General features: G+C 36.8%; 1 protein-coding gene across 3 annotated transcripts; it reads right to left on the minus strand.

Moving 5' to 3' along the window:
- Positions 1 to 5,148: 5,148 nt before the first annotated feature.
- Positions 5,149 to 10,372, minus strand: LOC136679534 (E3 ubiquitin-protein ligase RNF181). 3 transcript variants are annotated; one of them, XM_066658126.1, is made up of 6 exons: positions 10,158 to 10,218; positions 9,336 to 9,440; positions 8,325 to 8,458; positions 7,512 to 7,627; positions 6,957 to 7,031; positions 5,149 to 5,545 (listed from the first exon to the last, which is right to left on the minus strand). In XM_066658126.1, the coding sequence occupies exons 2-6, from the start codon at positions 9,419 to 9,421 to the stop codon at positions 5,486 to 5,488; spliced, it is 471 nt and encodes a 156-aa protein (XP_066514223.1). In that variant the 5' UTR covers positions 9,422 to 9,440; positions 10,158 to 10,218; the 3' UTR covers positions 5,149 to 5,485. The 3 variants fall into 3 exon arrangements, with proteins under 3 accessions (XP_066514223.1, XP_066514224.1, XP_066514221.1); XM_066658127.1 differs by lacking the exon at positions 10,158 to 10,218 and adding an exon at positions 10,051 to 10,088; XM_066658124.1 differs by lacking the exon at positions 10,158 to 10,218 and adding an exon at positions 10,242 to 10,372 and having other exon boundaries at positions 5,151 to 5,545.
- Positions 10,373 to 11,518: the final 1,146 nt, after the last annotated feature.

Raw genomic sequence — 11,518 nt, forward strand, 5'->3', positions numbered from 1 at the left:
AACCTAAGATAGTGTAGTTTAAGATTGCGTGAAATTGAGGAAAATAATGTGTCTTGATACTCTTCCTGCACTTGTTTTTCCCTGTAAAATCATGGATAACCATCTTATTTTGGTTGTTCTTTATGGCAAATTATTAACACACTTGCCTTTTATCAGTTTTGTTTTTTAATCTTTGATATAGGTCATGATACACCTTATTCACAATCGTACATAGCTTTCCATTGCTATGGTATTTTTTTCCCCATGAGGCTCCAGCCATGACCTGCTTCCACCATCTGTTTTTCTGAGTTATATTTAACACTGTAAAGTGACTGCTGATCTGTCCTTGGTTTGTGGACTGATTTTACTTGGTGAAACTTTCATTTGACTTAATAGAAACGTGCACAAAGCTAAATTTCATGCATTACATGAAGTCTCCTAAAACTTCACCTAAAATGTCTTGAATGAATGTCCCATCCACACAAAATACACATAATATATCGTTTAAAACATCTTCAGGGACTAAAATTTAATTCTTGTGTATTTTGACAGTAAATTATGTCTCTGTAGATGGACACAGATAAAATTGCTTATTTGCTGCTAACTAGTTTGTGTAGCTGCGTAGTTGCTAATTAGGTAGCCAGCTAATATTAACATTTAATATATAATTTCTAGCTTTTTTGCTAACTTTCACAGGTAAAATAAACGCACTCGACTCTGTTGGAATAGTGTCGACCAAATGAACTGGCTGTGTTCCAACAACAAGGGCTTTGTTTACAACATCATACTAACATGCTACACATGCTGCATTACTAGATGCACTATCACTGTCCTTTGACAAACTATGTGTTTAGTAGGATGCTGTGTTAGCCTGAAGTCTGGCTTGTGTTCCTCATTTTTTTTTTTCTTGACATACAATTGATGTGCAGAATCAACTGTAAACTACTAAGCTGCATATCCTAGATATTTTATCACATTCAGAACAGTATGATGCATGAAAAAATTATTAGCTACTAATATGTGGAATGTTTCACAAAGTAAATTCAAAGTAAAAAAAACACCTAATAATAAATACAAAGTGACATGTTTTAAGCCAACATTACATTCAAAAATTTGTTTTTTTGTTATTGTTTTTTTTAGATTATATTCTGTTGCCATATTCATCTGGTCCACCAAAGCATTGTTCTTTATGTATTTTATTGCAAAGACATTAGCTTAGTATTTTGTCGTCTAAGTGTAGCAGGAGGACACAGTAACTAGAGTAACCTGAGTGCCATTTTGGGAAATGGTGCCAAGACACTGCAGTGGTGGTCTGTAAACAGGTTCATGAATGGCTGGACTATAGAATTGTATTGGTATCCAGGCTGGTTCCTGGGAAACCACGTTTGAAATATATGAGGAGAAAGCTATTGGGGGGCCTTAATCTTCTGTTCCTGCTGTTTCTGAGAGTTTTTCTTTGTACAGGAGACTGGAAAAGCTACCATCAGTTGCCAGCGAAGTGGAGGTGCACATTGTCTGTTAGAGTTTACGGACACTAGGGTTTCTTCTAATTTTGCTGTTTTGGATTTTCAGTTATGTAAAGAAAGAAAACTTTGCAGTGGTGTAGTTACCATAAAATGACTTCATGCCAATTTTCAAAACTGTTGCTAAATACATGAGCCTTAAGGAAGATATTATGAACATGGGTGTCCAACAGTCTGCAGATACTTTAACCAAAGTTTCTTCTCAGTTGAGGGGTGTTAATGGGGAGCTTTTAGCCTTTTCCTGCCATAACAGGACTTCTCTACTCTTCTGAGAAGACTTTGTACACTGGATGTTGAAACATTGCTGTGAGAATTTGATTGCATTCAGCCTAAATGACCATTAGTGAGGATAGGTACTGATGTTGGACGATTAGTACTGAATCAGAAATGCCACTCCACTTAAAGGTATTGTATGAAGCTCCATCACTCCAGAGAACAGTTCCACTGTTCTACAGCCCAAGGCTCTAGCTGATGTTAGCATTGGGCATATTAAAAATATGTTTTCACACCCTGGTGTTCTCCAACCTCTGACAGGATTTGTATGTACTCCAGCTCTCCTTGTTTTCACTGTTTGTTTTAGAGGCTGCAATGTATTTTTGGTATGTTTTGTGCAGGCAGATTTCTGTGGTTAGATTTATTTAGCTGCACTCCCTAGAGTATTCTAACCAATGTGGCAAATTTCAGCCTTCTCATGACGCGGTATCAAGGCTTCTACTCTTCAGTCCAAATATCTTGTTTGCATTCTATATAAAGGAAGTTAATTACTAGGGCAGTTTAATTTATGTACTATTTGTGGCAGCTGAGAGAACATGTACAACCAAATTGAATCACTTTTCTTGATTCAGTTCTTGATTTATTTGATCCAGTTCAAAAGCTGTAAGCATACAGATATTCAGAACAGTTGAGATTTGGTCAAGATTTCCAACACTTGATATTCAAAGTAAGTTCGGGCAAGATGTCCAAAATATCATGATACATTTCCAGAAGATTTTTGTAAACAGTACACAGTATTATGTATTTAGAATTTCAAGAAGTTCAAACTAATGATGCACTACTCAATCAGTAGTGTTTTACTTATGGAATACTATTAAAATGAAAGTAAATTTTCAAGTTGAGTCAAGATTTGACAACAAACTGTAGCTATGCCATTAGTGGGTGCTATCATATCGCCCAACTGAAACTGGGCAGTTGGGAATTGCCTTGAAGTTTACATGATTTTTGATTGAAGCACTTTTCCATCAGACTGTGTAGAACACTAATAATCTGTGACCCGTCATTTTGACGTTATTACCTTTTGCAGTTGAGCCATACCAACACTAACCATCTCTACTGTATCTGCAGTGGTTCTGAGGAGTCTTAGTTGGAGCTTGAATTGATGCAGACCATTGGTTTAAATTGTCAGACCTCCTCCTGTTTCCCTTGTACAAGATCAGGATGAGGAGAGCTGTGTATTTTTCACTGTACAGTGCTGTATCATTCTGGTGGAAAAGTGCTCATTGTCGCCACTAGCGCTGGGGGCTACATTGATTTATCCAAAGTTATTGATTTGTATTTTCTTTCTGTAAACATGACCAATTTTCACTCTGATCTGTTATCTTCAGAGGGGCTATGAAGGAAAGTTCCCACAGAACATTTGTCGATTGCAATGTTAGTTTAAAATTTAGTTGTTGTGGCAATGTTAATGAAGGAAAAATGAATCTGCCAAGTGTTAAGGCACATGGTATTTGCTTTCTACTTGGTCAGAGCTACACTGAGTGTTACAGACACTGGATAACAACACAGCCTTTTTATTTGACGTTTATCAAGAATGTTGTTCAAATGTAATGGTTTTTCAGAATTGTCCCTCATCCCAGCCCTAGTCTGCACTGGATCTAAAAACCAGATTTGTAGTTACAGATACGTTTTCGAGACCATTCGATTTGGTTCCAGTCTCAAACTTGCGATTGTACAGCTACTATTTTTCAGTCTGTTTCGTTGGTACTAGCTGGAGCTTGACAAACAGTAGACACAAAACAATCAGAAAACCAAAGTCCGGTGAAAATTGCTTGGGCTGGGAAACTGCTTTCCAGAGACAACCACCAGATATGACAAGAAAGAGAGATCTGTGAAGATCTGATTCTCTATTAATTAAGACAATACCAACTTTTTACCTGTGAAGGTGTATTGCATTTCAACACAAAGCCTTGTAGCTACTGCAAAGTCAGCTTGGATCCCCATCGCATGTCTTTGTTTAACCAAATTGCGAGGGTTTTTTCAAGTTGAGGTGAAGAAGTAGACATTTGTTTATGTTCAGACATTTCTTTTGGAGCTTTGTTACTTTGTTACTAGCCAAACACACGCTGTTACTCAGAGCTAAGAGCCTGCCAACAGACGAACTGAAAACCTGTCACATTGTAATGCTGGTCAGAAGACATGATAGAATTCATGAGGTGGAATTGTTTCATGCAAATAATTCACTGGCTGAGGGGAGTGGCCAGGAGGGGACTTTTATTTTTGTGATGTATTTTCAATCTGTATGTTTATCTCTGAGCAGGAATTATTTTTCTGATGCCTTTAAGAGTAATAAAAAAAATAGATAGAAAATATTTTTTATCAGCACGACGGATTCTCGCAAGGTCAAGACTGAGGAGGGAGAGGTTAAAAATATCCCTCCAAAACCTCGGGGGAGGGACAAAGAGAATATTTTTTATTTTATAAATCACTTATGTAAATAATTAAAAGTTATGTATTACTTCAATGATTTTTTTTCCTTGTTTAATCAGAGATTTATATTTAATTACAGAAAAAAATGACAATGATAAATAAACAAGAGTATATGTTATATCTTGCTGGAATGTTGTATTTATTAAACGCACTTAATGGGGAAATTCTACTCTGAAGGCTCCAATAACAGGAACCAGGTATTTGAAAGGAAACTTCTTTAATTTGCTCCTTTCTGATAACCTTCTCACTTATCAGCTCCATCTTGCTGTTTTCAAAATTAGTGACGCTTTTAGCATATGATTTATAGAGGAAGCACCTAATGACTCAGCAAATTATTTGCTTAATGTGGCAAAACTCACAAAATGAGGGTCAATGCAAGTGACCTTCAACAAATGGGCAACTGCACAGTAGTCCTTATATTTCCAATCAAAACAGCCATTAAGTACAAGTTACTCAGTGCTGAGCAGATATTTCTAACACCATGTGTCCTTATCACTTTAGTTTCTTTAGTTTCTAAGACAGGGTCTGAGCTTCAGATCCAAAAGCATCCACAGCTGTATTTGTCCATTCTTCCACTGTAAGAATTGCTTCTCGGTGCTATGGATATGAAAGGATTTGAACCTCCAAGGATTTACTGAGAAGAGGAAAAAAACACAAAAAAGAAGAAGAAATGGCTGGAAATATAGACTGGTCGGCCCACAGCCCACACAACTTCACAGAATTTGTTAGGGCTCAACTTCATGAGAGACAGAATGTGCCACCAGCTTCTAAGAGGCGTTTTCAGATTATTAGATGTGAACAACTTAATGGAATGCATCAAAAACTTTACATGTCCAATTATTATTATTACTATTTTTTTTGAAAAACTGATTTTTCATCTTTATTAAGTTATTTCAGGAGGACAAAATACTTCCTCAATGTTTCCAGCTTTATTTTTTACACTAGAAAGAATGGAAAAAGTTCAAATGCAGTTAAAAAATAAGAAAGAATAAATAGATGTATGAATACAGTGGCAACATTTTAACACAATTATGTGTATTAAAAAAAATAGAATGGAAATCATCCTTGTTGAAAAGTACAAGCATCATAATCACACTTTGCCCGTCATTTAAACAAACTAAAGTTTTGTGCATTTGCATATAAAATGCAATATTACATTTCTTTTTATAGTAAATCTGTTTTCAAGTACAAGAGATTTCCAGAGTGTGGTCCAACCTGCAGCACATCATAATTAAGCCCTGTGTTTAAAATGTGCATTGGAAATGTGTCTGCGAATGAGGTCAGGTGTACATGGCTCCGTGCAGATCCTCCAGACGATGTTCTCTCTGTCTTCTTCGCTCCTGTATCCAAAACAAAAAATAGATTAAAATAGACAGAAACAGATAGACAGATCTATCCCCTGTACCAGCCCACACCCCCTCCACTCTCTGGAGCAGAAACAGATTCATTCAGGGACTGCAAAGTAGATTGATCCTTCATCTCATGGGATTTGTACTTCATACAGAGAGTGAAATAAGTATTGAACACACCACCAGTTTTCTGGCTTTGCTCATGAGTGATTTTGGCCCGTTCTTCCACAGCAACATTCAAATTCGGAAGGTTCCGTGAGCTCCTTCTATTGACTCCGAGCTTTAGTTCCTTCCATAGATTTTCAACTGGAATCAGGTCAGGTCCACACTCGTTTCATCTTCATGATCCTGGTAGATGGCAGCAGATTTTTTATTAAGAATGTCTCTGTACATTTGTCCATTTGTCCTTATTTCAATTATATGAAGTGTGCTGGTGCCGTATGCTAAAAAACAGCTCCAAACCATGATGTTCTCACCTCCAAACTTCACTGTAGGTATGGTGTTTTTTGGTTGATATGCAGTGCCTTTTGATCTCCAAACATGGTGTGTATTTTGGCATCCAAAGCATTCCATTTTTGTCTCATGTGACCAGACTACATTCTCCCAGTATTTCACAGGCATGTCTAAATGTTGTTGAGCAAACTTTAAATGCATTTCAACATGCTTTTTCTTCAGCGATGGAGTCCTGAGTGGTGAGTGTGTATACAGGCCAAGGCGGATGAGTGCATTACTTATTGTTTTCTTTTAAACAAGTGTACCCACTGATTCCAGAAATGTCTTCTGATAATTCTTTTCACTCCACTGTCTGAAATCTTGCGGGGAGCTCTTGGCCATGGCCGGTTTGTGGTGAAATTATGTTCTTTCCACCTCCTCACTATGGCCCCACAGTGCTCACTGGAACCTTCGGTTCACCCTCAGTACGTCATGCGACAATAACGTTGCGAAAGTCTTGAGAGAACTCACTGGTTTTACCCGTAATGAGATGTTTCTTGTGTGGCACCTTGGTAATGAGACACATTTTTATAGTCCTTCAGTTGAACCAGCTGATATTTGCACTAAGTGGCAGGATTGTTTTCTATTTTAAATAATTACTTCCATAAATACTGTTTGCTATGTTTTGGTGGTAACAATTACTTACCATCCTTTATCATTCACGTGTAAAACAAAATAAAAACTACATAAGGAGCAATTTCTGAGGCCATCAGAACTGTACATTTCATAGCTGTTGAAGCAAATCCTATCAAGACTCCTCCAAACACTACACTAGTGTCCCTCTGTACAATGTCTGAATAACTAAGTCCCGCTCCATCAAAGCATACTTGAGAATCATTGTAAATGATATTTCTGGGTTGATTTATGGTACAACTTTGTGTATAAAATGATACTATTTGGGTTTGTTTACCTTGTCTTTTTTAAATTCCTCGTAGTCAGGGTTATCTGTGGGCAGCTCAAATCGACACAGTGGACATGAATTAGTCTGAAACACAAATTAAGTAACTGAAGTATTCTTCTGTTTTGAAACACTCAAAAATGTATGTTCTATTTAGTTAAATTTATAAAAATGCTTATTTTAATATTAATAGATTTCACCAAGCATTTGTTTAAAAGAAAATGACAATGTGCTTTAAATGAAAATTAAGTAAGATAGAATTAAAAATGTATAAATAGACAAGTGATACAATTAAACACAGACAAAATAACAAAATAATTGGAGTTTGAGTTTTAAATGTTGAAGCTTTGCAGAAACTATTTACAAAGAAACATAATAATAATAATAAAAAAATTTGTTTTAGTGTTGGTGAATTACTTAGAACAATTCCTAATACTAGTTTGGTTTAAAGTGAGTAATAATATATTTTATAAGATGTAAATATGAGCTCTGAGCAGAGTATGATCCTGATAAAATTGGGGTGAACAAGTGTGTGTGAGTGTGTGTGTGAGTGTGTGTCTGCCTCACTTTGCCGAGCCAGGGCAAGATGCAGCCAGAGTGGAAGAGATGTTTACAGGGCATTTCTCTAACCGTCTCCTCCTCCTCAAACTCCAGCAAACATACCGGACACTTCAGTCCTTTATCTGGGCCAAAAGAAAGAGTCAATTACATCAGAGCTCACGTCAAACCCCTCACACTGCAAAAAAAAAAAAACAAACCACTCAAAACTCAAAACTGTAAAGACCCAAATTCTGCTCAACCAACTACAAATATTCAAGGCACATTGTGTGATTCAAGTTTGTTTTTCAGTTCGACTTCGCATTAATACCCTGCTAATATGGACACACGTAATTTTATGCATTAGTACCTTCACAGTGCAAATTTTCAAAACCAAAACACTATGTCCAAATGACGGTAAACATCCCTTGTGATTAGTGAGTTCCATTATTGTGCACACAGCTAATATATGTGTAATAAGAGATATATAATCTTCTTACAGAAGAAGCTGCATATGAGCTTTGAACTCAGCACTGGGTTGTGCGAGTTAGGGAACTGTGTTTTATGGAGTGACAGGTCACCATCCAATATCACTGGGATGTGCTGGAGTGGTAATTATGATCCAGAACAAATAATCCAGAATCAGTACTTGACTGCAGTAAGGTTTACGTGGTTGCGTTCTATCAGATCCTCGCAGAATTATTCCAACATCTAGTATAATACTTTGCTAGGAATGTGGAGGCTGTTAATGCAGTAAAGGGGAAACAAACACTTTCATAATGCCTTGGAATTCATAAATCAGCCAGGACATGACAAACAACAAAAAAACCCCAAACAACTTACCTGCTTGCTGTGGTGTTACACGGTGTAGAGGCATGTTCTGAACCACTGTTTTAGAGGCAGGAGGAGGGAGACGCTGGTCCCAGTCAGAAACGTCTAGCCATCCAGAGTCTATGTCTAAACCCTGCATCAGTGACCTGCAGAGTAATGATTCAACACCAAGTACAATTCTGCTGTCATTCCACAACACAGTCCTACATGTCCTTAATATAATAACTTTCCTAAAATTAAATATTTCAAAGTGATTATTTATTTTCCCGACGATCTGATGCTGAAAAAATTGTTTTGAAAATGTTGAACATCTTCACAATTGATGAAGAAAAAATGAAGTTCTCATGGACTACTAACTATCATCACCAGTAGATTGACCAGAGGAGGATGGGTCACCCCTTGTGAGCCTTGGTTCCTCCCAAGGTTTCTTCCTCAGCTGGGGGAGTTTTTCCTTGCCACTGTCGCCCCTGGCTTGCTCACTTGAGGGTTTACATTTGTTTTTACATTTCATGTCAAATCTTTGTCTTACTGGAATTCTATGAAGCTGCTTTGTGACAACATCAGTTGTAAAAAGCGCTATATAAATAAATTTGATTTGATTTGATTTGATTCACAATGGCTTTTCTCAAAAATTCTACATAATACATTGAACTAATGGGCAATTGGATTCCACATTATTACATTATTAATCATTACATTAGAATAATACGCTAAATTAATGCAAAAAAACATGGGTTAATAAGTAATTGTTACAAGAAACTGTCATTAATCTGACAAGTTATTTTAACAAGTGACTTGTCAGCATGGCATTACTAAGATCAACATCTTAAATCAACATTTGAATTAAGTTTCTGTTAAATAAGACAAATCTGTATTTTGAGAGACTAGTTCAAAATGCAGAAATAGTAATGATCATTTCATAATTACGTAACAATTATATGCTGGACCTATAAACAGTAGATAGCTTTATATATGTTTAAAAAAACTGTGTTTCTAATGTAGTGGCTATTAGAGCTCAGGTACCTGGCCAGTTCAAGGAGGGCATTCTGTCTGTACTGCTCTTCAGGATTTGTTGGTTCACAGTCATGTTCTTCAAAATATGAAGTCATCTCGGAAATGTAAACGTAACTGAAATATAGAGACGACGTTACAAAATGACAGGGAATAACTTTTTGGTACTTTTAGCCAAAGAGGATCATAGGCTCAATCCCAAATAGCTCCATAGTCCCTATGTGGTTTAAGGAACGTAGTTCTGTGTATAATTGTACTTCCTGTTGTATGTTGATCAGCTTTTGTTGAAATAAAAAGAAAAAACTAAATCAATTAAAGTTAAGTGGATTCTACCCTCTTTAACTGTAGCTGATAAGTCAAAATAACGTTACACCAAATGGCTCCCTGCTACCTATGTAGGTTATAAAATAGGGGGCTTCTCATTAGTGCTAATTATAGTGCCAAACAGTTCTCTAAGCTTATAACTAGACATATAAAACGTTATATTACACATACAATGCACTATTATAGTTTCTGCTTCATTAATTTATGACCTACATAGTGCACTACCTAGGGAGAAGGCAGATATTAGAACACCGCCGGCTAAGGCTCTTCTATTGATATCTGGCAGCTAAAGTTGGATAATGAAGCTAAGAACTTTAGCTCGCGTAATTTTCATTAAAGGTACATTAGCGCGACTGTATGAAAGCTAGTTGAAATATGTTAACTAAGGCTATTTTTCTATTACCGTTAACTAGCTAAGACAGTTTGCTATTCAAAATAGCAGCTCTGTTCCGTTTACACACTTCAAAGTTACACTAAAGCGAGTCTTAAAGGGAGTAAGGCCTACCTCACCTTTATTTGCGGTGTATTTTTACATGTTATGTCGTTTTAAACACCGTATAATACGCATATTTATAGAGAAATAACGTATCATACCGTCAGTTGGTGAGTGGTGAAACCTGAGCTAAGGCTGCAGTGTCATCGGGCCGAGTCCAAACCTGCTTCCTCTTCCCTAACTAGTGCACTACACAGGGCGCTGAAGAAGCCTTGATTCCGCGGCCCATTTAGGCAAGGCAAGGCAAGGCAAGGCAAGTTTATTTATAGAGCACCTTTCATACAGAAGCAATTCAAAGTGCTTTACAGAAAAAGAAATTACATTAAAAGCCAGAGTAAAATCATAAATTCCAATAAGACAATTACATAAAAAGAGTAAAATGATTAAAATGATTAAAACAATTTAAAATGACAATAAATGAAAAGAAATAAAAGAAATAAAATGCCGTTACAGAAAAGTGCAGAATATTTTAAACTGAGCTGTAAGCCTGCTCAAACAAGAGAGTTTTAAGTCTTGATTTAAATGTGTCTAACGTTGGGGCACTTCTAATATTCTCAGACAGCTGGTTCCATTTAAAAGTGGCATAGTAGCTAAATGCTGCCTCTCCATGTTTAGTTTTGACCCGAGGCAGGACTAACTGACTAGTTCCTAAAGATCTGAGATCTCTGCTCGGCTCATATCTCTGTAGCAGATCTGATAAATACGCTGGTCCTACCCCATTGAGACATTTATAAACCAGTAATAACACCTTAAAGTCTATTCTATAACAGACTGGTATCCAGTGTAAGGATTTGAGGATGGGGGTGATATGATCTCTTCTTTTGCTCCGAGTGAGAACTCTGGCAGCTGCATTTTGAATCAGCTGAAGCTGTTTAATGGTCTTTTTTGGAAGTCCAGCTAAGAGACCATTACAGTAATCAATCCTGCTAGAAATAAAAGCATGGATAAGTTTCTCTAGGTCTGGTTTAGTCAGAAAATCTCTAATCTTACTGATGTTCTTAAGATGGTAAAATGCTGATCTAGTAACCGCTTTAATATGACTACTAAAACTGAGATCTGAGTCCATTGATACACCAAGGTTGCGAGCCAGTTCTTTAGATTTGAGGGCTCTCGAGTCCAGATACGTAGCCAATCTTTGTCTCTCAGTGCTATTCCCAAATAGTATAATCTCAGTTTTATCTTTATTCAGCTGCAGAAAATTGTGTCCCATCCAGTTTGTGATGTGTTCAAGGCACTTGCTTAATAAGTCAACTGGGCCAGAGTCGTTTGGGGACAGGGCCATGTAAATCTGAGTATCATCTGCATAGCTGTGATAGGACAGCCCATAGTTCTGTAGAATCTGGCCAAGAGGAAGCATATATAAATTAAATAAAAGTGG

This window comes from Hoplias malabaricus, chromosome Y, assembly GCF_029633855.1.
Source record: "Hoplias malabaricus isolate fHopMal1 chromosome Y, fHopMal1.hap1, whole genome shotgun sequence".
NCBI lineage: Eukaryota > Metazoa > Chordata > Actinopteri > Characiformes > Erythrinidae > Hoplias > Hoplias malabaricus.

Bases quoted from the DNA above. Each gene is read 5' to 3' on its own strand.
- LOC136679534 (XM_066658126.1), bottom strand. From the start codon at position 9,421: ATGACTTCATATTTTGAAGAACATGACTGTGAACCAACAAATCCTGAA. The intron at 8,459-9,335 runs GTACCTGAGCTC...ATTACTCTGCAG, and splicing joins GCCCTCCTTGAACTGGCCAG to GTCACTGATGCAGGGTTTAG. The intron at 5,546-6,956 runs GTAAACAAACCC...TTTTGGATACAG, and splicing joins AGGAATTTAAAAAAGACAAG to GAGCGAAGAAGACAGAGAGA.